Raw genomic sequence first — 27,579 nt, 5'->3', positions numbered from 1 at the left:
GCAGGAGGCATAGATTCATCTCTCTGCTAGGGGGAGTGGTGGTAGGAGGAGAGATGAACAAGACTATGATTTCCTGACCTCTAGAACCATCTACTTAGAGTTCACAGCAACAGCCTGGACTTCTGGATGACTTTTGTTATCAGCTCTGGTGGAGAGAATGACCGAGAGCACAGGAGCCGAGATGTTGTGGCTCCTCTCACCTTAGAGCACTTGATGTGGTAGTGCAGGTAGTCCCGGAACGTGTGGATCAGGTTGATGGTATTGTCTCGAGCGCTGGCATTGGTGTGGCGAGGGAACAGCACTGGGGGACACAAACAAGGAGTCAGCATGTATCACCAATGCCAAAGGGCAGGAAGACCAGTAACCCACAGTCAGTTCCCATCTCCTGCTTAAGTACCATCCACTCGTTTCATGCCCAGGCTGTCAGGTTTTCCTCCTTGAGACCAGGAAGGGATAAATACCTTAACTAGGGCACACGCCAGTGAGGGCAGGTGGGGGACACTGAGGAAAAGGAGGAGATCATGGCAGAAAACAGAGTTCCCCAAGGAATGGGTGTGGCCCTGGCATTCATCCCAGGTCCGGATTCTGTGGCTGTGCAATCCCAACATAATAAAACCTTGCCTGCCACATGCCTACTAGCTCCTGCCTCTGCAGCTCAGCAATCTCTTTGAAAGGTGATACTAGTATCTACTAATTTTGGAGAAAATACTTTAACTTAAGAAATCAGGATTAGGCCCCAGTTGGTTTGGCTCAGTGGTAGAGCATCAGCCTTCGGACTCAAGGGTCCCAGGTTCGATTCCAGCCAGGGGCACATGCCCAGGTTGCGGGCTCAATCCCCAGTAGGGGGTGTGCAGGAGGCAACTCATCAATGATTCTATCTCATCATTGATGTTTCTATCTCTCTCTCCCTCCCTTCCTCTCTGAAATCAATTAAAAAATGTTAAAAAAAAGAAAAAAGAAATCAGGATTAGGAAACCTATGCCTGTCCTATGTCCTTGGTGCTGAAGTAGAGTAAACCTTCGGAGAAACTAGATTCAGACCAGACCCTGTATTCCTGTGGTGAAAACCAAACATTACGGTATAAACAATAAGGACCTGAACTTTCTTGATAAGGACAGGCAGGAGGGACTGCTTTGGATGGAGGCTGAGAAAAGCAGCTCCCATGGCACTGACCACCTAAAGACCTGTGCAGGGACTCAGCCCTCTGCACCTGCACCCCCGCCCCTGCCTGCTTTGGCTTCTTGAATCCTCTCTATTTCCTGCACCTACTCTACTCAGTGGTTTCACCATCAGCAAAATCCTAAGTACGAAGTTTTGCTGAAATGAAAAGGAATGTGCCCCGAAAAGAAGTGACCACCAGGGATAGGAAAACTGCACTGTACAGAACGTAAGATGCTCATGGCTGGAAGTTTACCATCAGTTTATGTACCATAGAGACATGTACTGCCAATTAAACTGCCACATGCTATGAAATGTAGCTGCATCCGGACCTCATGAAAAGAAAAAATGTGTAGCTTAGATGTAAGGAAATAGGGTAAATCCACTCACTCCTTTTAGCACCGAGGTGAATTAATGAAAACTTCACGAAAGGGGTCATTTTAGGGCATGAGGTACAGTGTGTGTACACAACGTTATTCCAAACTGTCAGCTCTAACAATGAGCCAAGCCAGCTCACTAGGCAGAAGCAGCTGTAAGATGGGACGACCTGAATTCCTTCAGTGGAAAAAGTGGAATAAGTGAATCATGGTTGGAGCTTCAGCCTAACTCCAAAAAAACTCCAAGATATGCCAAATGACAGAGAACTCCCACCAGCTGCTCAGCAATGCTTACCTCCCAACACTTGACATCAGAGGCTACCCCGCTCCCCTTAGGATTTAAAACAGGAAAAAGGATGACTACTGTACATGACCTGTAATTAGTGTCTTGTGACACCCCCCCTTACAGTCATGGCAATAGGAACAATTTGGTATGCCTGCTTTTGCCCCCTCCCCCTAACATTTAACGAAGGTCTGTCCAGGGCAGGCAGTCTGTAGTCTGAACGCATCAAAGGCACACAAACATGGCGACCTCACCCTGCTTACCGAAGGTAATGTAGCCAATGTTGTCACCCACAGCAGCATCGGTGTCTTTCAGCTCCAGAGGAGGTTCCCTGTGGCTAAAGAGGACCTGTGGGGCCGTGTGGCTGGCTCTGCGTCCTTCTTTGAACTCCTGCCAGGACAAGCAAAGATAATCCGGTGTAAGATGAATAGAACTTATGTTACGGGGTTTGCCCTATGGGGTGTGTGTGACCTTTTAGCTCCCTGGACCAGTAGATGACTAACTCAACTATACCTAATGTGAAATATTACAAGTGCTGGCTGCTAACAACGCACTTCAGATTCAAAAAGTAGAAGTCACAATGTACTTAAGTTCAATATTCAAAATGTGATGAAAATCACTGTTAATCTTCCCTTTCTCTTGTTTTAGAATATCATAGGTGATAGAATCATATCTGAGATTAAACAGATGACAAATTGCAAAGCACTACGAGAACCAGATTACGTTTAAGATAAGGGCTACTACTTAATAGTTTTGTCGATTCAATGTGAAGGAGGTGATATTTTTCAAGAAATCTTTAACATTTCTGGATGAATGGAACCCAAGCTGAAACTTGGTTAAGACTTCAAGAGCAAGTCTCAACTCCTTTTATCTTTGCATATACGCCCTGATGAACAGACCAATTTTTTTTATCACTCCCCTCACCCTCATCTCTACTTTTTTCAGTCTCATGAATACCACATTTTCTCTGGGCTCTGGGTGTTAACACAAGTCTTGTTTCACTGAAATATCTTAGATCCTGTTACTATTTAGAATTCATCAATGAGAAGTTTAGACGAAATTTAAGCTCTTCATGGGGCAGAAGACAACGCAGTTAAAGAAGCTGAGTTGTCCTAGTGTTCACTGAGACAAGGAGACCGTGTCACATGAGAAATGAAAACCTAATGTTTAATTCTGGCTCTTGAATGGCCCTGGACTAAATAAACATCCACCATGCTGCATAAGAGCTCACCACCTTTAACAAAACGAGCCCACCCATCCTTATCGAACTACAGCAAAATGACAGAGGATAAGACAATCAGCCACACCATCCCTGTTCAAATCTCCAAGTCTCAAGCTTTTCCAATCCATACATTCCTGTGTAAATAGATAAATGATACAAGGCATCCCTGTTTCAACCCAGATCTGTAAGAACTGAACTAGATTTTCTAGCAATGCCAGTAAGACCAGATGATCCAGTCACTGAGAGATGGCAGAAGGATGGAATCAAGGGCTTAACCAAGACCTGTGTTTTCTGAGCACTAAAAGCATGTTTAAACAGCCGCTCTTCTACTACGCTCAACTATGACCTCTTTTATAATGCCATCCCCAGCAGCCTGGGGCAGTTGGCTGCTCTCTCCTTTGGTTTCCCATGTCTTTTCTACAAACCTCTACTATGACACTGCACTATTTATTAATGCAGCTGGCTTGCCTACCAGGCTGTGAGTTCCTCAAGCCAAGGATTCTGCTTTATTCCTCGAGCTATTCCTTTGTCCTTCAAAGAGGCTGCCTAGCACGTGGATTGCTGAATAAAAAAAAAGCATTTCTACCCTAGCTGACTTAGTGTCATACATTCTACAGGTAGGAACAGAAACTATGTTTCCATTTGGAGGTAAGAATAATACACATTGATCAGGAAGCCCCCAGCAAATTAATGGCAAAGGAAGGATAACACTTGAGGAGTTCTAATGTCTACTCTGGGATCTCAGTTGGTGGAAAATAAATCAACATAGCTGCGTTAGGTTACTCCCTTTTGAATTTTGTTCTCCAAAAGAAAACTATTTGGAGAAGCTGAAAAGGAGTTAAGATCATTCAAAATGGAAATTCCTAAAGCAAAACTCTAGAGATTGCCCATCTCTAGAAAACACCTTTCATTATGCAAAGTGGCTGGGAGGTTTTCTAACTTCTATTGGTTTTACTCTTCAGCCTCAGGAGAAAACAAAACAGATAATAACCATCTGCCAGCATTTTCTTATGTTTAGTAAGTTTCTCGAAGGCTCCAATTCACTTATAAATGCGGCATTCATATCCAGATGGGGTATTTATAAATCTGAGGTGAAATTACTATTTCATTAGTTCTGCATACAGAAAATAATACATTTAAGACTTAACAAATATACAGTACTTCTCATTTGGGACTATCCTTCAGAAATGTCATGTCTTTCTCTTTGGTTTTCTCTCTAAACACTTAAAAATCAACCCACCAACCCACCCAAATAGTTTCTTTCCTTAGCGTCTTTGTTACATATGTATCAGCAATACTATCTCTTTTTTCTCCCTCCAGGTAGGATGTTTTGAGCATCACAATACTATTTTTCTTTTCTGTCACAGCACAATTTATTACAGAAGTTCAGAATAAATCCAAGTATCTACAGAAGTTTAGTATATGATACAGGTAGCATCTTGAATCAGTAGTATAAACATGGGCTTTCAAATTATTGCTATTGGGACCAGTGGGTAGTCATGGATGGCTGGATGGGTCCATCTTTTATGTTACAGTCCAGAGAAACTCCAAACAGATCATAAAAAAAACTTATGTGTAAAATGAAACTAAAAATTTTAGAAAAATAATACAGGTCAATTTCTTTTTTTCTTTAAATACATTTTTATTAATTTCAGAGGGGAAGGGAGAGGGAGAGATAGAAACATCAACAATGGAAGAGAATCATCAATCGGTTGCCTCCTGCGCGCTTCTTACTGGAGAGCAAACTTGCAACCCAGGCATGTGCCCCAACCCGGAATTGAACAGTGACCTCCTGGCTCACAGGCCCAACCACTGGGCTATGCCGGCTGGGCTAGGTCAATTTCTTTATAATCTTGAAGTAGGAAAGGAGTGTCTATGACTCAAAATCAAGAAAGCCATAAAGGACCAGATTGATCAATGTAATTATGTGTAAATAAGCACTTCTGCATGGGGGAATAAAAAGACCACAAAATCTAAAGACAAACTGGGGGGAAAAAATTGCAACTCTTATCACAGACAAATGGCCAATCTCCCTACTATATAAAGAAATAGAGAAGATCAATAACCCAACTGAAAAATGGGTAAAGAACATAAAAAGACACCTCACAAGAAGAGAAAAACAAAAACCTTCAACATAATAAAATATGTTTTGAACTTGCTCATAATGGAACATAGATACCATTTAAAATCCATTAGATTGAAAGAAATCCAAAAGTCTGACAACACTTTCTGGGGAAATGGGCATGCTAAAATGGGTGGAAGGGAAAATGGCACACCTTCTGTGGAAGAGAGCTTGGCAATATCTATCAAAATTACTGACTTTGGCCCTACCCAGTTTGGCTCAGTGGATAGAGCGTTGGCCCAAGGACTGAAGGGTCCCAGGTTCGATTCTGGTCAAGGGCATGTACCTCAGTTGCATGCTCGATTCCTATCCCTGTTCAGGGTGTGTGTGGGAGGCAACCAATCAATGTTTTTCTCTCTCTGTCTCTTCCTCTCCCTTCTACTCTCTCTAAAAATCAATGGAAAAAGTATCCTTGGGTGAGGATTAACAAAACAAACAAAAAAATTACTGACTTTGACTCTGTTCCCAGGTCAGGAAAATATCCTATATCTATATATATAAAAGCCTAAGTGACCGAATGACCGAACGACCAAACAACCAGTCGCTATGACGTGCACTGACCATCACAGGGCAGACGCTCAACGCAGGAGCTGCCCCCTGGTGGTCAGTGCACTCCCATAGCCAACCTCCCTCAGCCCCTCCCCTGTACAGCCAACCTCCTGTGGCCCTTCCCCCTGGCCAACCTCCTGCCACCCCGATCAGCCCTGATCGCCAGCCAGACCAAGGGACCCCACCTGTGCACAAATTTGTGCACCGGGCCTCTAGTATTATTATATAATAAAAGCCTAATATGCAAATTGTCCCCTCAACCAGGAGTTTGACCACTCGCTATGACGTGCGCTGACCACCAGGGGGTGGTGCCAAACATGGTGGGTGTCGGCAACACGGCGCTAGCAGTGGGCCACAATGGAGGTGCTGCAGGTCATGATGGGCCCTGTTGAGAGCAGGACCGTGATGGGATGGTGGAGCAAGTGAGTGGGTGGCGCCAAGCCAAGGCAGGTGCGAGTGGGGCTCCCAGGAGCTGAGTGAGCCGGGCAGGGGCCTGATGACTCAGACAGAGGGGGCATGCGGGGCCCAGGGGCCCAGAGATCAGCTGGGACCTGCCCATCCACACCAGACACTCGCGCTTCGATTGCTAGCCAGGCCTAGAGGTCACACCCATGCACAAATTTCATGCACCAGGCCTCTAGTATATTATATATAATCACACATATATACAGATAGCGAGGGTCCTCAAATTATTATCTTCACAACTATCTAAAGAGGCAGAATGCTTGTGTCTTGTCCCTCAACATATAGAACCCAGTGGTTTCCATTTAACTTTTCTTAGTTACTGACTTTAAGATCTAATATGGAAAAATTTTAGTTTACCATACTCCAATCTCCAAGAGTTGTTAATTGCTTCTCACAGAATAAGCATTGAAATGATGACATCTACCAGCCTTTCTCTTTGTGGGCATACATCAGCTTATAGATAGGCCTACAAAGATAATGCACCAAATCCAGGTACTAGATCATTTGTGTGAATGGGGACTGGAAACTTCCTGTCTTTTTTCTACAGGCAGTAAGCATCCCTCAGAGTGTGTCTGCCAAATGACAAAAGCAGGAATTGTGTTCTAACCAGGCTGAAAGTGCACGTTGGCACGGGAAAACCCACAAAGGCCCACAGCAAGCAGACTAGTGACCGTGAGGGACTCCAAACAGTGTCCCAGGTCACAACATTCTGTGCCAGGCATCCATTGTTCTTTCTCCTAGAAATTTAGAATCACTAGGTCCAAGAAAATGTGCAGATTATTTATTTTGGGGGAAAAACTGGCAAAGTCAGTCTAGGTTTCTATGGTCATTTCAAATAAGTGACCCCAGACTTTAAATTTGGAGAGGGAGGCAGGCAGATGGCTTTCTGAACACAGCCATTTCACATTCCCAGACACCATATGAGTCTGCACAGTGCCAGGCCAGTACTAACTGGAGATACTATCAGTGCAAAAATGCAGAGACTTTGTTTTCCCTTTTAGACAAGTCCTCTACCACATGTACTGTGAGGGACGAGTTTACATTCATACACAAAAAAAGAATACACAAAATTTCCTGGGAAACAAATCTCCAGTACACTCTCCAAGATAAGATCTGTTTAGAGTATAAAAAGAAGCTAAGATGTCGCCTGGAATAAAATGGAACAAGATTGGTAAAAACCAGCCAAATCTAAATATATACTTCATAGCTTTTAAAATTAGTTCGCTGGTCTGGATTTACCCCAATTTCTGAGCTACTGCATTTAATTCCTGTCAATTCTGCACAAAAATATATGAAGATCCTGTCTGGAGGCTTACATTTTGGACTCAAGATATATATATATATATGTATCTATGTACACACACGTACACACACACACACACACACACACACACACTTTCTCTCTAACATACACACAAAATTTATTACTCTCAAAGGCTGGAAGTATTAATATTCTAATTCTTCTGCATAGGGGCTACAAAATTAGAGTTTCTGATTCATTAGTCTAAACACAAAAAGCCATGACAGATGGATCAAATTAAGATCACTTTTGAAGATTTCCCTAGCCACGTCGTAATAAAGTATCCTCACTATATTAAGCACAACTATCTTTCAACTCCATTTGGCAAAAAAGACTCTGTCCCAGAATTCTTAAATCTCATCACCCTGCCAAGGAACAGAACGAACATAAAGTTTTTTGAAAATTTAACCACTATACTAGGTTTTGAATGCTAAGCCATTTCAGGAGAAATCAGCTTGGATACCACTTCATCATGAGCTCTCATGTCCCAGAGCCAGCAACTGATTAGCAGGTATCAGACTCAGAAATCTAGTGACACAAGTCAATAGACCTTGCCAGAAATCTGATGAATACAAGAGGATAGGAAGTGTGACCAAGCTATAAATCAAAGACCCCCATGTCAGGAAGGATGCTTAATATTTTAGTCATATTGTTAGTATGTTAAATATTCAAATCACCCTCTAGTCCAGTCCTACAAAGGCTAAAACCACTAAGATACATTCAGTGAGTTTGGTGGGGGCTCTTTAATTAAATCTTCAACAAGGTCCAACATCAACAGAACTGACAGTTCTCTTTTCTGTGCCTATGGTGGGTTTTGGTGCCAGGTTATAAACCACCATGCTATGGTTTTGCCCCAAGATGTCCGCTCCATACCTGCATGAACACCTTTCCAATGACCACATCGTCGTCATCCTTAAACACTGTGCTGAAGACTACCGTGACTCTGTCCTTTTTAGACTCAACATACCTGAGGGGAACAAAACCCATGAGTAAGTACAGAATCAGAATGGGGTTTTGTTAAGAACTTGATCTACAAGTAAATTAGGAGGGTAAAGTCATAAATCTCTTAATTCATAAAACAAGGTATGCCCAGTGAGACTAAGTAGTTATGGCCAACAAAGTCCGTATAATAAATGCATGGCCTAAGAGCGGCAGGAGATGAAAATCACCAAAGTAGATGTTATTAACTTTGTCTATATGATATGAAATGGAATCTCGAGTTAGTGATTCTTTGAACACCACTTTAAAAGTTTTACTTATTTATATACAATGAGACTCACAGCATGTAGATGATCCAAGAGTTGCAATAACACAGAACCTATGGGCACCCTCTACCTCCTGATTATCTGGCTATATTACTGAAGGGGACTCAGAACTATGATACCTTAAAGGAAAGCACTGGATTCTCTTTTTATCTTTTGCCAACGTTCAATACTGGAGACTAGGGAAGTAGCCTCCCCTCTGACCTCAAATCATACATCCTGGCTTAAAGAATTTATGAGAAAGACACTTTAGAGGAGGAGGGTTCACACAACAGAGTCTAAGGTTGACCTGCCTTTTGATAAGCGTGTGCGACAGCCACACCCAAGCTTCAGGACCATATTGTATACTCACATGGTCTCATCATCCCTATAATGGATAACTGCCCTGTTCTCTCCTTCCTTGCCCTCTTCTTGGAACTGGAAGTATTTCTCAAAGACAGAGGCAAAACAATTTCGTTTCAACATGCCAGCCTGATGCACAATGGAATCCTTGGATGCAGGCAGATTTTCAAGGTCGTATAGCAAAGAGACATTGTATCCTAGAGGGAAAAAAACACCCAGTATGATATTATTAAAAAAACAAAAACTTTCCAAGTTCTTATGACATTTTATTTTGTCTCCATGATCATACTTTGAACCCCGGTAGAATGCTGTCCATTCCCACCTATCTCATAGGACAAATGAGGTGAAATAAAATCTCAATTCTTGTAACATCATTGTAAATATATAGAGCTAATTAACAAATGCCATGCAAAAATTTGAATCAATATTGGAGATGACTGATTACAAATAAATGGATGACACACTCTGGAAAATTTGATTAAAAACTTAGTGTTCTATGCACAGTTGTGAAGGGGACTGAGTAAAATTTTTGAGATTTCATGTGCCAAGTGCCAACAAACTGGGCATCTTTTTTTTTTTTTTTAATATGCTTTTGAGTTTAGAGAGAGAGGAAGGGAGAAGTATAGAGAGACACCGATCGGCTGTCTCCTGCACACCCCCTACTGGTGATTGAACCTGAAACCCAGGATTGTGCCCTGACCTGAAATTGAACTCTTGGTTCATGGGTCTATGCTCAACCACTGAGCCACACTGGCAGGGCATTGGGTATCTTTTTGATAATAAAATATACCTTCTATGTAACATTCCAAGTCCTTTGTGGAAGGAGGCAGAAAATGGAAAAATCTAGAAAAAAATATCTCCAGTAGTTTTTATTTGTATACACTAAATTTTTCAAAATGTTTGAAAATATTTTATTTCATTTGGTCTCCATAGGAATTCTTTGAAACAGGCAGGTCAGATGTTTATTCTCATTTCAGAGAGAAAAAGAGCTTCAAACAGGCAAAGTGTCATGACAAATGCAGCATGACAGAGCGGTAGAGGCACCTCTATTTGGAGCTAAACACAACTGGAGCCAAATCCTGGCCTTGCCACTTTTGTGACCTTGGACAGATTGCCTAACCCCTCTAATTCTTGCATCTGTTAAAAAAGGGGGTGGTAGCCCTAACTGGTTTGGCTCAGTGGCTAGAGCGTTGGCCTGCGGACTGAAAGGTCCCAGGTTCGATTCTGATCAAGGGCATGTACCTTGGTTGCGGGCACATCCCCAGTAGGGGGTGTGCAGGAGGCAGCTGGTCGATGTTTCTCTCTCATCGATGTTTCTAACTCTCTATCCCTCTCCCTTCTTCTTTGTAAAAAATGAATAAAATATATTTAAAAAAATAAATAAAATAAAATGTGTTTAAAAAAAGGGGGTGGTGGTGAGATGGGGGAGACTATTGGGAGACTTAAGAGAAAAGTACAATATTTAAAGTGTCTGGAACACAGTGAGTCATCAATAAATGAGGCAGAACAGGACTGAAATCCAAGGCTGCTGACCACTGCACTATCCTGGCTCCTTACAGCATACCGAGTACAAATGCCAGCACACAAGGCTGGCACACTTGACTATATAATGATAATGATAATGATTAATATGTGCCCAAATGCCTATAGATAAATATCTGTACATCACTGAGGATCATTTCATATTCTAGGCAACTGATGGGAATACTTTTACCAGAACTGCAAAGGATTTCATATTGCTGAACATCTTGAACCTTTAATTTAGTTTTTTCCCAAGAACATTCCTCAGCCTGTGTTTTTTGTTGAGTCTATCTTCATTGAGAGCATGAGCTACGTAAATCTCTGTTCTAGATAGTGCTTAGCACATTTTTGGCCCTCCAATATTAAATAATATCAAGCATTATTCCTTTTTAGGGACCCAAAAACCAGTAAGCAAAAGACTACAAGATTAGATAAAAAAGAAAAATATTTAAAGTTGAGGTTTGCTAGCTTTAAGAAGCCAAATAAAACAAAATAAACAAAACTATTGCTGAAGTCAGACTTTAAGTAAGGCTTCTGATATGATGAAAAGAACATACTGAGGATGAAGAAAATAAAAAATCTAGTATGCCCTGCTGTGTTTTCCAAACTTGCCCAGATAAACCCATAGAAAAAGAGGAGAGACACTATTTTCACATGTTTTGCACTTGTGTGAACACAGGTCTGTAATCTGACAATGTCTGTGCTTTAGCAGGAAGTGGAAAAAAGGCAGGTACAAAACATAAGCTCTCTGTGTTTACTCCGGTTGTCCTGATAGATTTTAGGATCTGAGCTGTGACAAGCATGCAAGAGTTCCTACGTGATTTTTCTGTTTTAGCTCTGATTCTTTCTTCTCTTCTCTCTCTCTCCTTCTCTCCTTCCTTCCTTCCTCCCTCCCTTCCTTCCTGAAACTCCTTGATTCCTCTTAAAGTCTACAGTGTTATTTACCTTTGTTTTTTATTTCTGCAATATATTGGTACCATCAATTTGGAGATTAACACATTTCAGCATTCCTTATGGATGGCAGTTAAAACTCCCATCCACAAATACTCCTAGTAACAAGTTACATTCCAAAGGTACCTTTCTGTATTTGTATTTTGCTTCTAAGCAGCATATAGGAGACAGCAAGTATTGTAAGGGGAGTGGTAAGGCAGGGCCATGTCAGAAAAGAGAAAGCAATATGCTAGCAAAAGTAATTGCTATTAAAAGAAAGTGACAGACACATCTTCCTTCTTAAAACAATGTATTAATCAAGGTACCACAGCAATAATATTTGAGTAAAAAACAATACACTCAAATGGTCTTACTACCTGGTTCAACTATGGGGCCCAGTTAAATGCCTCAAAATTTGAGATGATCACTTAATCATTCAGGGATGAAAATATTGCTTTTCTACTTTTAAACTTCCTTTAAAGCAGTATAACATAGCTATTCTAATCAAGGATGGCAATGGAACTTTTTAATTCCTCTGGCCATTTTTGTTATTTAAAAATGTGAGAACAATTGTGAATATTCCTTTTCCTTCTCCAAAATGTGCTGTGTACAGAAAAAGGTATTACTAGGGATTGGGGTGGGAATCAATATTTGCTTAGTCTTTTCAAAAGGCATCTTAATCACCACAAAGGGGGCTCTCTGGCTGAAAGAATAATAAGAAAGTCAACTGGCTCCTTTAAATAAATGTGAAAAAACATACACCAATACTGTACACGACTCTGTGTACCATTATTGAACAATGCAAAGCCCCTTAAAAACTATTTTTATGGAGAGTTGAAGTGGGAACTGGGGTCACACAGAAATATTTGCAAGATAATAAACAAAATCCGCTGGCTAAAAAAGGCATAGTACAAACAAGGCAGGTCTCTTTCCATGTCTGTCCAGTCATATATATTGCCACGTACCTGATTCTGGATTTACCAAGAAGCTCCCATACACTCTCTTTAGTAACTAGAAAATATAAAAACAAATATGTTAATCCAAAGGTCATGATAATTTCATTATTTTTAAAGCACTGTGTTTGCCAAGAGCCAGCATTTTTCATTTCGTTCGGTAGATGGGAAATGATAGAGGGAAGCAGATTTATCTGAGATACCAAGCGAGTCACTCACAGAACTATTAAATCCAAAAGGTTAGCCTAGGACCTGATTTTCAATCAAGGCTCATCCTTTACTCTTTTAGGACTTGGTCACAACCTCCAGATCATACACTGCACATAAACATCTTTTTTTCAATAGAGCAGAAGGATGCATGCCAAGTGAGTATAGATAATGTTAGTTATCAAGTAAGTACAGCCAAACCATTAACCCAGGTGAATGAAGAGATAAAATCACAATTTTTGGGAACTGATTCTAATTAGCCTGCTCATTTTGAACGCTTTAAAATTATTTTGCTCATCACCAGCTTTTTAAAGGCAAGACAATGGATAACTGAATCTTAGCCAGTTATTTATACTGGTGGGTCCACAGAAGACTGTACTTTCTAAAGGCACTTTCCCCCAAACCAATACTTACTGCTGGCTACTTTCCAGCTTTTTGAAGTAAATGATAAAACCTTTTCACACCTCTCTATTTTTTCTGTGCTAGTGTGACTGCTTCACCTGGTGGAAATTGCTCTTAGGCTGCCATGGGTTAAGAAACAAACTTTTTATTTCGGAAGGAATTGTTCTGACTTAATGTTACATGGGACACATTAAGCACTAAAAAGATAGCTATTTGCCCAGCTGATGTGGCTCAGTGGCTTAGTGTTGACTTATGAACCAGGAGGTCACGATTTAATTTCTGGTCAGGGCACATGCCCGGGTTGCAGGCTCGATCCCCAGTGTGGGGTGTGCAGGAGGCAGCCGATTAATAATTCTCTCTATCACTGATGTTTCTATCACTCTCTCCTTCCCTCTTCCTCTCTGAAATCAACAAAGCACAAACTTTTGTTTTAATTATAGAAGCTATACCTGCATGTTTTAAAAAACTGCATTAGCCACAGAAAAGGACTGTAGACACAGGCAGCAACAGAGTGGAGCTCCATGGGGGCAGGCACTCTGTGCTGTTCACTGCTGTGGTTTAGTTACATATACCTGCATATCAGGACAAGCAATAAATAGATGTGACTGAATATCAATGTTTTTCTTCTAATCTTATTTTCAATGTGCTCTCTAGGTATTTTTAAAAAAGCAGCAGACCATATATTTTATGTCCCATTTGAGAAAATTATTACATGGTGAGGTTCTCCGTGCTCCCATTCTTAGGTATTCTTTATTTAACGTATTTTACTTTCACATATTATTTAACCATTTTCCTTTAGCTGGAAGAAATTCTCAAACTGCAAAACTCGGATAATGGGGTGGACCTCAAAGCATGAACCAGTGATCAGATTAGTTTGTATAAAGGCAAAAGATAAGTAATGCCACATATAGTTCCTATTTGGTGACCATATAGCCACTGTGAGGTATCTCTTTCACAGAAGAGGAACTGAAGGGGAAAGGTTCAAGGTCTTAGAGTTTCTTGGTGGCAGAGAGTTTTGATCTTCAGGTGTCTTATATATCACTTCTTATAAAGAATTTCTGGGGGAAAAAGTAACATGCACATTTACAAGAATCTTAACTGGCACACTGCTACTGAGCTATACACTTCTGTACTATGTGCACTATTAGTATTTGGAGGAAGGGGAAATTAGATATGTCAGAAACCACAGCCCCTAAGATTAGGTTTAATTCCAGGCTTACTAAGGTCTAAGATCTAAAAGGTTTTTAGAGCCAAATTTATACCACATTCAACTCCTCTGTTCCTTCCCCTTGATCAAACCAGCCAACGCACCTGGTTTACTTCACTTGCACTTTTAACTATGATTCACTTTTCAATTTGTGCCCACTCTTCCAACCTAACACCAGGAGATGGTATAGATAACCTATCAATCACCCCATCAAACCCTCCCACCAGAGGCAGAGGCCTTATGCCTTGAAAAAGGGCCTGTGACAAAGTAACAAGCTTCCTGTGGTTATCGAAGGCTGGTCACTGTTTAACCAACCCAGGGAGCCACTTACTGTGCACTCTGCTCCAACACTGTGAATGTTACTCACTCCACCCACTTGAGTGGGTGGGGTTGGTTCTTTGACCGTTGTGGTAGCTCTAAGAATAGCAATGTGTTCTGGCGTTCCATTGGAAGGAAAGCACAGACTGGAAGGAGATTTAAGAAATCTAGCTTAATTAACACTTCTTTCCCTTCTAAAGATTATTATTATTATTGGCACCTAGATCTTTACAGAGAGAGGACTGTGTAGGGAAAATCATTACACAATTTGGTTGGCTATTCAACTGTTTAACAATTATTTTCAGGTAGCTATTTTACAGATAATCTAAGCAGGGCCACTTTAATAGTCACTTATTTCTTCTTGCTCTCTATCTGGTAAAGAGAAGAATCAGCTACTATCTTTAATATTATCCTTTATATGACTAGATCTTCTTCCTGAAGCTTTTCTTTCCCAGGTAAAATAACTATGAATACAAACTCTCTAAACATTTCTTCTTCCTTTGAACTTAAGAGGCAAATCAGAAAAGGTTTTGACTCTTCCCTTGAATTTATGGGGCAAATCAACTGCATATGAATAACTAAGGTAAGTGACTACCAATGGCTTTTGGCACTGTTTGGTTAACATATAATTTTAGTTTTTAAACCAAAAAATTATTGAGATTTCTATCACATTCTTTTGCAAACAGTCTTTTCATTACATAAATTTTAAATAATCAAAAGCTACCACTCTTAATCGGAAAGAAAATAGAAATGGCTGTATCTTCATTCACCAGATTAAGAAGAACCTAGCTTGTTAAAACTAAAAGATATTTGAAAACTGATTCAGGAACTGAGTCATACTTCCTGCTTTGAGACCCAACCACAATGTGCGCACACTGGTGTAATAGCAGTTTCTTTCTTCCATAAATGGCTCTCCTCAGAGCAAATATAGTTCAACAGGAACCAAACCTGCTACTTTAACTATTGAAAGAAACCAGTGAATAAGGCATGGCCACCAAGGGTTTCACAACGCATGGACATCCTTTCATAGTTCCCCTAAGGCAGTCATAAAGAAGAGGAGGTACTTTAAGAGGCCAGCTCTAAAGAATGTTAAATGTAAAAATTTAAATGGAAGATTTGTGCCTACATTTTCAGAATGAAAAATTATGATTATAAACTTTAAACAGGCCAGAATTAATATACCTGCTTGACCTGTTATAGAAATAGGAAGGAACCCATCTCATTCTCATGATAGCCATTTTTGTATCAGTCAACGAAGAGTATTCTTTGCTCTATTTTTTTAGAACTAAAGCTGTTTTTGTTTTCAATGGTTAGGGAACATCTTTATTTCTCTAGAGTAAAAAGCAAACAAAAAACCAAAATCCTGGTTAGGTGAGCAACCTATCCAGAGTGGCCAGTGCCAGTGGGGGAAATTCAGTGCCATGGATCTTTTCTCTGGGTGGTAAGTTGTCAACAAAGGGTGAGGAGAAAAACAAAGGGTGAGTCCCAAGGAAAATGATGTGGAACTTACCTCATCAGCACCATGTGCCTGAAGTTCCTTGTAGAATTTCAAAGAAATACTGACCATCACTTTTGTTTTGTCTCCATTAGGATTTGAAATATGATAGAGGACCCCATCAAAATCTGTAAGTAAAGTAAATAAGATTGCTTAACTTGGGAATGGGGAATAATATCTCAAAGTACCTATCTGTTGCAGGCCATAAGAAAGTCCCTCTTTTTAGAAGGCATATAAGTAAAATGACATTTATTTTAAATCCACGTGGGCAGTCAGCAGAAACACTGGGATAGAACTGTTAAGTACCCATTTCTTTGCTCTTTTCTAAAATTACAAAGCTATCCTTACCTTAATCACAGCTTGGTATTGAAAAATTTTTTAATAAAACTTTTATTGTGATGTACTTTAAATGTATATAAGTTATAAGAACAGTATAAAAGTTAAAAGAACAGTATAATGAACCCCTATTCCCATTATATGACTTCAACAATTATCAATACATGGCCAATCTTGTTTTATTGAGACACCCGCCCCCCCCCAATGGAATTGATTCTAATCCAAAACCCAGACATCACACCATAAATATTTTAGAATGTTTTAGAATTTCTAGAAAATAGACTTTTAAAAAAACCATAACCACAACACCACTATCATGCCTAAGATTTTAAAATAATTTCTTAATATCGAATATCTAGTCAAATGTCCAAATGCTGTCTCAATGAAGTTTTTCTTAATACTGTTTTCTTATTTGAATTCAGATCCAAACAAGGCCCACATACTGCATTTGGTTATCCCTTAAGTTTCTTCTAATCTATAGGCCTCCTTTCTCTTTGGCTTCTACCTTCCTGTAGTACACAGAGAACTTGCCCTACATAGTTCCTGAAATTAGGTGATGACTGCCATTTCTTTAGGGAGATCTAGCATTCCTAGCTAGGAGGGTATGGGGACCGTGCCTACCTACCGCCAAAGTCACAGCCCTTCAGACTTCAGCTTCCAAGATCATCTAGTCAAGTATCCTCATTTTACAGAGGGTGGCTGTATAACTCAAAGTTCACAGAGCAAGAAAGTAGTATTATTGCTTAATTCTTTGCAGGGAATAGAAAACAGTAACATCTCTAACTTTTTGAACAGGTCTCTGCATTTTTGTGTTTCCACATTACTCTAGTTCTAGGCAAACTGAGATGGCTACTTGAAGATAACATCTTAATATTTCAAAATTAAAAAAACCTTATTTTGTACCACAAAATTAAACCCAAACTTCCAAGATAACAGCAGGCAATTTTATATAGTTCATAAATTCATAAAATAATTATCTATAGCCTGGCTGGTGTGGCTCAGTGGTTGAGTGTCAACCTATGAACCAGGAGGTCACAGTTCGGTTCCTGATCAGGGCACATGCCTGGATTATGGGCTTGATCCCCAGTAGGGGGTGGTATGCAGGAGGCAGCCAATGAATGATTTTCTCTCATCACTGATGTTACTATCTCTCTCTCCCTCTCCCTCCCTCTCTGAAACAAATAAAAATATTTAAAATCATCCATAATAAAGACCTCATAAAGATTTGACAATTTAAGGGATAGTGCTCCAAATGTCAAGGCTTGTTTGAGGAACAAATCTGTTTTCTATTTTTTAATTGTGTCTTCTCTTTATAGAATTGAGATAAAGACACTTACCTGCAAATGTTACTTCTACGGCTTCTGGTTTGTTTCTGCAAAACAAAAATTCTTTAATTAAGATAACTATATTGCTGCTTGCCTTCAAGGGGACTTGGAAAGGCTCCTGAGTTTTATTTAAGATCAGACCACTCTGATGCAATCTTATGCTTACTGCTGATCTGAATACACAATTCATTTTTTCATGCACCTGAACCTTTGGATTTACTTAAGGTGGAGGATAAAAAAAGGGAAGCAGGACAGATGTAGCTTTTGTTTCCCAGCCGATGTGGAATCTCTGTTGTGGTTGGTGCTCAGAGCTATTGTGGTTCAGCTCTGAATTCCTTAAGACCCTGATATACTTTTTATATTTATGAACCACAAGATGCCATCTTTTGGTCAGTGCCTCCCCTCAGGACAGTAGTGATGGAGGTAGTACATTCAGCAGGAAAACTGCTAAATAGAATACAGAATGCTTTTTTTTTTTTTTTTTTAAATATATTTTATTGACTTTTTACAGAGAGGAATGGAGAGGGATAGAGAGCTAGAAACATCGATGAGAGAGAAACATTGACCAGCTGCCTCCTGCACACCCCCTACTGGGGATGTGCCCGCAACCAAGGTACATGCCCTTGACCGGGATCGAACCTGGGACCTTTCAGTCCGCAGGCCGACGCTCTATCCACTGAGCCAAACCGGTTTCGGCAGAATACAAAATGCTTTTAATTTATTTAAAGTAAAAGGATGATTTCAGGCCATAAAGCAAAACAGAAAGTTCTATTCCATTTCAAAGCCAATATATAAGTCTTCCTGCACATCTCCCTCTCCCTTTGTATCACCAAAGTACTCACCGCTCTCCTTCATGAAGCCACCTTTGACTGGTTCTACCCTAGTTTTGTTTTGTAATTGCAGTGCTATACTTCCATAGAAAGTGTAGCACAAAACAACATTGTGAAACCGCTGAGAACAGTCAAGACACTTGTTTTCCAACTGTAGCTTTTTCACCAGGACCATATTTTCAGACAGATTATTATCCATAGTGTGTATTTTCTGATCTACCCATCTATAAAATGAAAGAACACAAGTGATCCTACCTATCTCATAGAACTGCTAAAGATAAAACAAGAGAACAGACATGAAAGAACCTGTCACGGAAGGCAGGCAGCCTCATAAGCCTAATACTCTCTGTGCACTTTCCAGCTTAGTCTGGTACATGGACTTCTATTTGATAAATGCTATTGAGCTATTGCCTAGAAAGCATGACATATATCCTGGCTATAAACAATAATAGTCATTAACCCCCAGTGAAAAGCTACTCTACATGCTCTCCCCACTTCTCAAAGCCCGATGGTAGGAAACAAATGAAAACTGTTTACCAGCTGGCTACCACTAACTCAAATGATTCTACTTTGTTTTATGGGCCAGTAGATAAGATAGACACATTTTTACATTTATTCTTGCCTAACTTGCTCAGGATTTCATGCTCCCTCACCTGTAAAAGGAACCAAGACTGAGTTGCCCTCCAGGGTTGCTGGGAAATAACGGTATATATAATGTGGTTTATGGCTCGACTATTTAAAAAAGCTGCTGCAGAGGCTCAACAATACCTTTCAAGGAAACTGGCTTCTATTGAGTATATGTTAGCTCTGTTGAAAAATCAAAGCCATCCATATTGGAAAAACATGTTGGTATCTCTAAGAATGGAAGCATCAAGTGGGTTTATGAAAAAGCAATGAGTTCAGAATATGATGGAAAGAATGAGATGAACATTTAAATTGCTTCTGATCTTTAATTTGAAACTGGAGCCAAGAACAAAGGCAAGGAATGGCCAACAACCATTCCTTATCTCTAGAAAAGAAGAGCAAAGAAGAAAGAAGTGCATTTTAATCTGTGGTCCATTTGAATGAGATGTTAAGAGGCTGCACAAACAGGAGGAAGCACTGAAGCATATTTTCCTGGAGAAGGCTGGCTGTGCCAGAAAGGGTGGAGGGTTTATAAAAGTCGACATTGCATCATGTAGTAAGTAGGTGGTGGTGGTGTTCTTTTTTAACCTTTAAGCTTTAACTCAGCCAATGAAAGACTGAGTTCCTCACTCTCCCACTTCATTAACAGACTGAGAAGAATCAACTAGAAATAAATCACCTTAGGGTTCCAAAGAAACATTTTGACTCTGAAATTTTACATTTCTCTAGTCTGTAGAGTTCCCTGGGCACAGATCCCTAGGAAAGAAGTCGCTAAGATCTGTTCTAAGTGGTTTCTGCCTGACTTGAGAATATTTGTCAAATCACTGCCATTAATATTTTAGTTTACTATTTATGGCTGCACAAAAGGTTGCAGAGGAGAGACAGGCTGCAGAGAGCACTAGGCCAAAGGAGTCTGCCAGAGAAGTCATCTGGGAGTTAGAGGTCCGAGAACTCTCCAACAAGGAGACCGTACTGAGTATGAAATATCCCATAATAAGATCTATCTCAATTCCAAGACCAGGTGTTTGTTGTTTACTCCTGTGGCTTAAAAATATCATGGAGCAGAGGGGTGTAAGATTGGTCTGCATCTTGGCCCACTTAACCTTAATAGCCAAATAGATAAACGGTTATTTTCGGTTCTACCATTTGCTAAAGTTTCATATAGTGAGGGTGAGTTTAATCACAGAAAAACCAAGTTCTTCAGAGCTGATGTTTCAATGCAAGTTCTATCACCTACTGGCTATGTAACCACAAGCAATGTTACTCCCAATATTGCTGAGTCTCAAGTTCCTTTTCTAGAAAATGGAGATTAAAACACCTCACAAGGCTGTTGTGAAGATTAATTGAGATAATACGGCACAGCAAAAAGTTTTGTAATCAGTGTCTTATGACTAAGTTAAAGCTATGCTAAGATAATGATCCCCACAGCCCTTAGGGCAGTCCAGTGGCAGGACCTTGAGGCTAGGCCATTTACCCAAATGTACCAATCTATGTGTGACATATCATAAATAAGGTCAGGAATCACCAGTGCTGGGTGCACCTGCACAATGCTTAGAATATATGTCTACTCCCCATAACTCTCAAGAGCAGTTTTCCCTACTGTAAATGGGAACTCCTGTCAAAGTGCACATTTGAAATCAAATGAAGCCACATTACAGCTTATAGCAAAGTGCCTGGTTCACAGAAGGTGACCAATAAACTAGTTTTTCTTCTAGGTGATGTCAGAGGAGACCAGACTTTGAAGCCACAATTGGGAAAGGTTTTGGAATTGTAATTCCAAGAATCAGCAATGGATCAGCAGTACAAGCCTGCTGAAGAAGTCCTCAGCATTACTGACTGGACAGCACAAGACACTAAAACATAGTATATTCATTCAGTTGGATTTCAAGAACTGTATTATCTAATCCTCTTTTTTCATTAAGAATTTTGGAGTTTTTTACTCCCAAATATATCCAATTCCCTTTGGGCACTTAAGTCTCTCTTCTAGTTATCCCTTTCCATGAATTGAATTAAAGGAATTATTGAATTCTGCTCACTATCTTACTATAAAGATAGTAAAGATCTGCTAAAGCCATATCTCAAAATACGGAGAAGAGGATCTAAAAGCCAATTCACACCATTGTCAGAAAAGCAGTAAACTCTTAAAGAAAGTAAGAACCATGCTAGCTGGCTTTATCTACTTCAAGAAAACATTTACCAAACTGACAATATGTATGTGAGGAAGCCCCGTGGGGGTGGGGAAAGATGACTAAAATGACAGACCCTGCCCTGAAGGAGTCATCAGTTGGTGGAGTGTAGCTCTGGGGCTTCATGCCCAAAGCAGTCCCAAAGAGGCCAGAGGACAGGCAACAGTGTGTAACTATAATGACCTGTAAAAAGACCAACCAGATCTTTTTAGCAAATCAGCCACTACATACAATGTCCTAATTCCAAGTCATTTCAAACCAGTTTATCTCTGAGGACATATGCAGTATAGCTGGGAATGAGAACAAGGTATCAGCAAGATTTAATTTATTCCTTTCTTTTTCAAATATCTCTTCCCACAGTTCTCACCCACACCAATTGGCAATGCTTGCTTACTGAGCTTCACTCCCCCTCACAGAACCACAGCTCCCCACAATATGCACAGCTGTGGCAAGGAGCCAGAATGCACTTAAAATCAACAGCAATTTGCATCAGACAGCGTTTTCTCAATCTTGGACTCCAGACTCTAGCTAAATTGACAGCCTAGCTTTTGAGGCTGAAAAAGTTCTTGGTGTGTACAGAGTAACAAAAGAATTTAATTAACTTGACAGATCACTTCTATTTCAATTGGGGGGTCTGGGTAAGAATTCCTAACTGAAAAGGTAATGCTGTTGACAAGACCTTGCACATGACGTTATTTGCAATGTTGAGTATAGCTTTTTAATCAGTCACTTTCTCTTAGTTTGTAGGCTATTGGGAAGACAACTTACCAATAATCATCATTTTGTGAGGATATATGAATCATTCCAACAAGCCATTCTCCCAGGAGTGTGGTAGGGAAAAAGAAAAAGCAATTTGTTTGGAATGAATCTTAGGCTTTGTCGGAACTGCCTCCAAATTAAAATGTTATCATGACCAAATGTATTCTTAAACAGCTTAGATGATAGTACTGCTTTACCCAATGAGTGACTACCAAAGGAAATTTAGCTTTTTAGTAGGATGTCACAGGCAAGAAGACCCAACAGGATGATCTGAGGTGCATCATTTAAAAAAAGACCAACCTCAAAAGGAAACTTACTGCCAGTGTTCTGAATTATATGCCACAGAACTGTTTCAAGGCTATCTCATGCTTACATTTTCAGTAGCTGGAAGAGTGCTTGCTGTCCATGAGAATATTCTGCGAGAATGGAAATGTTACACATCTGTGCTGTTCAAACACCACAGCTTCTAGCCACATGGGCAAACTGAGCATTAGAACTGTGACTAGTGTGAGGAACTTAACTTTATTTCACTTTAATTCTTATTCAAACTTAACTAGCCACACACAGCTACTGGCTACCATATAGGATTATCATAGAGTTGGAAGATTCGCTCTGGAGAGGGTTGATCTGAACTATAATCTCCCCAAATGGTGTCTTCTGAGAAGAGTAAAGGAGGGTGGAACTGACCTCTCTAGCAGGTTTCCACACAGGCAAAGCCTTTCAAAACTCCAGGGTTTCTCCTCCAAGCTATTCCTTTTCCTTAATTTATTTCTCTGATCTTCAACCCAACACATTTCACCCCTTAGCTGCCTCTGCCATTAGGCTCTCTCAGAAAGGCCCCCCTTTTCTGTCCTGCTGGTGCTGAGCACTGGTAGGATCCCATACATGTTTATGATTATCACACTAGTTAACCTTTGCTGGAAGTTCTACCCTAGGCATGTGCCTTAATAAATACCCAACTACTTCATTGTTGCCTCACCTTACCTGTATGCCTGGAAATTCACACCTTGGTGTTACATGTGTAATCCCAGGAAAGTCCTACTTCCTAAACTGGCTATCATGGTCTCTTTTCAAAGATTTTCAAAGTGCTTCTCAGCAGAATGTTTTGAGCCCACTTATTTAAAGTCACGTCTCTAAGGGAAGATGGGCCAGAATAAAAGCCAAACCTTGCTGCCCTGCCCCAATATCCAACACTGCTACAACATGTACTTTGTAAGAAATGCCCTAGAAGTTATAACTTATGCCTTCCAGACTTGAGTGACTACTTTAAGTCCTCTAAAATGGTTAGTCGGTCCTTTTAAGAGTAATTTTCTAAAAAGAATAGAGCTGAAGTTCTGAATAATGGGCTATATTTTGGAACCACAAGTTATTAGTACACAAATAGGTATGAACAGACTCCCACAGTACAAGGCATGCTCCTACTTGAAAATGCACCAGCTTATAACCACCTAGGTCTCATTTCTTTACTAGTCTGGACTTGAGAATGCACTTAGGATCAGCTGTGAAAATGCAGAAGTTAATTAACTTCCTCTTGTGTGCTACACTGCTCTAAAAGTAGAGAGCAATCACCCAAGATAAGTCTGAGCTGATTCGCTTCAACATTTAAAATGTAAGGAACTGGTAAGTGAAGGCTTAAGACAAGAAGCAAGTTAGCCTAAAAATATAAGCAACTGCAGCCCCTGGCAGGAAACAAAGCTGCTGTTCACTGTACGCATTACTTCAAGGAAAGCTGTTCTTTGTTTTACAGATCAAAATCGGTGGCCTTATAAAAGATATAGGAGACACAATATGTTCAATTTCAGCAGTGGGTTAGAAGCATCTGTCTTTTAATGCCTCCACGCCACAGGTTCCTATGACTACTTACAATTTCCCTTCCGCCAATCCTCTCCCATCTATGGATCGCCAAGCACCCAGTTTCCTTATTACCAGTTCCGTGCTCACCAGAAACAGTTTGCACTTATTTCCTCAACTGTGCAACCAAAATGTGAAGCCCCGTCCTCACAGATGGGGAAATGGGCAACGGGACTAACCACAGGGCACCACAAATTAGAAGCTAAAATCCCCTGCCTCATGTTTTAAAAGCAAAGCAGCTTTGGGGGAGGAGGCTGTCTTCCACTGAGTCTTATGTTTAACGGAGAAGGCTGCCTTGGAAATGTGACCCAAGCCCACGTTTAAAAAGGCCGATGGTAGAAAAGGTTACCTAGGACCTTCACACACTGGACGCTTTCGAGTGTGTACCTGGGCCAGAATTACCACAGAAGAAATCACAGATCAGGGAGCTGGAATAAGAACGTAAAAGATAACCAGATAAAGCCTCATGGGTGGGGGAAAAGAGAATGAGAGCCTAAGAAGAGAGATAAGGAAGGGGTGTGGATAGGGAGACTATTAGCTTTGCTTGAGAAATATGAAACAGAATGGCCAGTGCCTCTCACAGTAAGGTTCTGGGAAGGGGAACTAGAGAGGTGGCGTGTTTTTTTTTTCTGGCACCGAGGCTGGGTCTGCTTTCAGGCTCCCCTCCTGCTCCTTTAGACGAGGAGCTGGGGTGGGGTGCGAGAAGGCTGAACGACCTGGGCCTGCATCTCCTGCCCTCCTCCAGCTCTGGGAATTCCTGCAAACTCCTGGAACCCAATCCGTAGGGGCTGTCTTTGGTTCCTAACAATGACGGGGAATACGGAGAGGAGAGGTCCCACGCTTGCCACAGAGGGCAGTGGCATCCTCCGGTGAGAGTTCCGGCCCCGGCTGCCCTCACGTCCCACAGGTCGCCTGCCCTTTAGCACGCGCACTCCTGTCCACTCACCGCTTCCGCATCCTCCCCGGAGCCGCTCCCCACGCACCTCTGCCCCTCACCCCTCCGCACCCAATCGCCTCCCACGTCTGCCCCGCCGGGGCAGTGCCGACACCCGGCCAGGTCCCCCATCTCTCTCCTCCCCACGTCTCGGGGACTGAACGCTGGGGATCAGCAGGGGTCAACTCTGCCTCCCCCGCCACCCTCCGTCCCCGGGCGCGCGCTCACCCGGCGGCCGCGTTCTCGAACTTGAGCGCGAGCGTCTCCTCGATGATGCGGTTGTTCACCTCCAGCAGGATCATGGCGGCGGCTGCCCCGGGCAGGGGAAGGAGAAACAAGGGCGGGTGAGGATGGGTAAGGGAAGGAAGGACAGAGGGAGCGGCCCTGCTGCCCCCTGAGAAGGGGTCTGGGTGGGGTAGGAGGTGAGGGAAGAAGGGGAGAGGGATCGGGGTAGGGGAAGGGGAAGATGCACGCACTGACGGTGGAGACACCCACCCACCCACCGGACCGACCTGGCCCCAGATGCCTGAACCCGCCTGCCGAGCCGCCGCCACCGCTGCTGCCGCCTCACCCACAAGACCGGTCCCCGCCCAGCCCCCGGCTCTAGCCGGCCACTTCCGCTCTCACACCCACTTCCGCTCGCCGCCCGGACGCGCGGCCCCGCGGCGCCATTTCCGCTTCGACCCCACGTGCGCGCGCGCGCAGGCGCGCGGGGGCGGGCGGCCGGAGGGCTGTGCTCGCGGTGCCGCCACCCCGCCTCCAGTTTCCTACCCGCCGGTTCCGCCCCGCCCCTGTCGAGCTCCGGTCTCGCTGTGGTCCCCAGGCCGGCCTCACTGTCCAGCCCCTCCCTCCCGCCCGCTCGTTCCAGAGGTCCAGCTCCATCTTTCCGCTCCTGTCACTTCAGAGAACTCGCAAGTAGCGCGCCCTTGTCATCTACCAACCGGCTTCTTTGCTCTCGGCTTGTTTTTTTGTCGACGTGTTCCTTCCTCATGCCACACGAATGACTGTCCAGTGGCACACATTTCTCCAACACTGTTTAGTGGGCTCCTGCTCTGGGCTGGGGGTGCGGTGGTGAATGAGGTAGGCAAGGTCCTGCCCTAGTGGAGCTATAGTCTGGTAGAGCGAACAGACAATAAACTCCCAGTTATATAACTAGAAGTTGCTTAAAGGGCAAGGAAGGACAGGAATGCGAAGTCATCTAGGTGAAAAGGCACCTGGGATGGGCCTCGAATTCTGAGCCTGGAGATCTGCCTCTGGGTACTCCAACAGGTTATCTTTGTGATAGATCCTCCCTTCCCCCACTGGTGGGCGGAGTATGACGTAACCTGCAGCCCAGAAATACCTGAGTGACTAACCAGGTACCTTATATGGACTATACATTGGACCACCAATCCACACCTGCCAAATACCCTAAGCCCTTGTCCTATATGGACAATGCAGTATGCCACCAATCAGTGTGCGCCAGTACACTAACCCCCCACCCCTTCCCATTCCGCTCCTCAAAAGGCGTGCCCACCCCTGCAGTGCTGCTGTTCCCTTGCGAGACAGCCCGGCAGGTGCTTCCCCTCTAATAAAGCCTGTAGTCCTGGTTTTTAGGCCTATGATTTTTCACTTTGCCGTGCCTCACCCCCCAGGACCTCTGCCACAGGTACCTTCTCATCTACGCGCGGAATCTGAACTCATACAGGCAGTCCTCCGGTTAAATTGGACTCCACGTAGGTCGTTTTGTGGTTACGTGGCCATCTCCCATTTATTTATTAAAAAAAAAAGTTCCATCATTTCAACATATGTACATATGTGCTTTATGTTTTTTATTATTTACCACAAGTAAAGGTCAGGAATTGTTATCTTTCTTTTAAATTTTTTTTTTACTGTTTCACTGCGTTACTGCTGTGTATGTGTTCTACGTGAGTGACATAGGTGCGTATGTAGGTGGGAAAATCGCGTTATGTCGCACCATAGGAACTCGAGGACCTACTGTATTTGTGCTTCATCTGCACCTTCTGCCTGTGTGTCTCCTCCAGGGAGAATTTAACAAACTTAGTTGATTTATTCTCTGCTAAGTGCTCTTGAGCAGAAGGGGGGATTAGGATCCAAAAAATGAACAATAACAACAACAAAACACAACCCTAGTACCTGTCCTCAAGGCCCATTCAGCCCTTTAAAACAGATTTCCTTACTTACTAACCATGGATATACTCAAGACATTGTAGGTCCCCCCAAATTATGTGTTAATGTTTGGACATTAATGTTTTTAAATAATGCATATTTAATTTCCTAGATCTTTTCCCCCCCAACTGGCCCCTCCCCGTATTATTTGATCCTTTTTTTATGGACAGGAATATCTTCTATCTCTCTGAGCATAGTATATGTTTTATGGATAGGAATATCTTGTCTTTGAGGACATTATAATATACTAGGGGCCCAGTGCATGGATTCGTGCACTTTGAAAGGAACTGTGGACTGTGAGGCTGCAGTGGGCACAGGGGTGGGTGTCGGCCCATCCTCCACACCCCCGCCCGACCCCTCCTGCCACGGCACCCAGTCCCCTGTCTGCTGGCAGCCCCACTCCTGCCGCTGCTGCTCCCACACGCTGATGGCATCAGCCCCGCTTGCACCCG

The 27,579-nt window shown here is 42.1% G+C and overlaps 1 protein-coding gene across 1 annotated transcript in view; it reads right to left on the bottom strand.

The window, feature by feature from the left end:
* The window catches only part of ARPC2 (actin related protein 2/3 complex subunit 2), a 28,861-nt gene extending 3,285 nt beyond the window's left edge, over positions 1-25,576 (bottom strand). Inside the window, exons 1-9 of the mRNA XM_070422111.1 lie at positions 25,471-25,576; positions 25,187-25,268; positions 17,787-17,821; positions 16,129-16,241; positions 12,497-12,542; positions 9,091-9,277; positions 8,350-8,443; positions 2,082-2,208; positions 201-301 (exon numbers count right to left, since the gene is read on the bottom strand). Of these exons, the coding sequence (XP_070278212.1) occupies positions 201-301; positions 2,082-2,208; positions 8,350-8,443; positions 9,091-9,277; positions 12,497-12,542; positions 16,129-16,241; positions 17,787-17,821; positions 25,187-25,260 (777 nt within the window). The 5' untranslated portion in view covers positions 25,261-25,268; positions 25,471-25,576. The remainder of the gene's footprint in view (positions 1-200; positions 302-2,081; positions 2,209-8,349; positions 8,444-9,090; positions 9,278-12,496; positions 12,543-16,128; positions 16,242-17,786; positions 17,822-25,186; positions 25,269-25,470) is intronic.
* Between the last annotated feature and the right edge of the window lie 2,003 nt (positions 25,577-27,579).

Source organism: Myotis yumanensis, unplaced genomic scaffold (assembly GCF_028538775.1).
Source record: "Myotis yumanensis isolate MYYU_CA2020_CCGP unplaced genomic scaffold, mMyoYum1.0.hap1 SCAF_8, whole genome shotgun sequence".
NCBI classification, from domain to species: domain Eukaryota; kingdom Metazoa; phylum Chordata; class Mammalia; order Chiroptera; family Vespertilionidae; genus Myotis; species Myotis yumanensis.
This window is presented reverse-complemented; position numbering and strand designations above follow the sequence as displayed.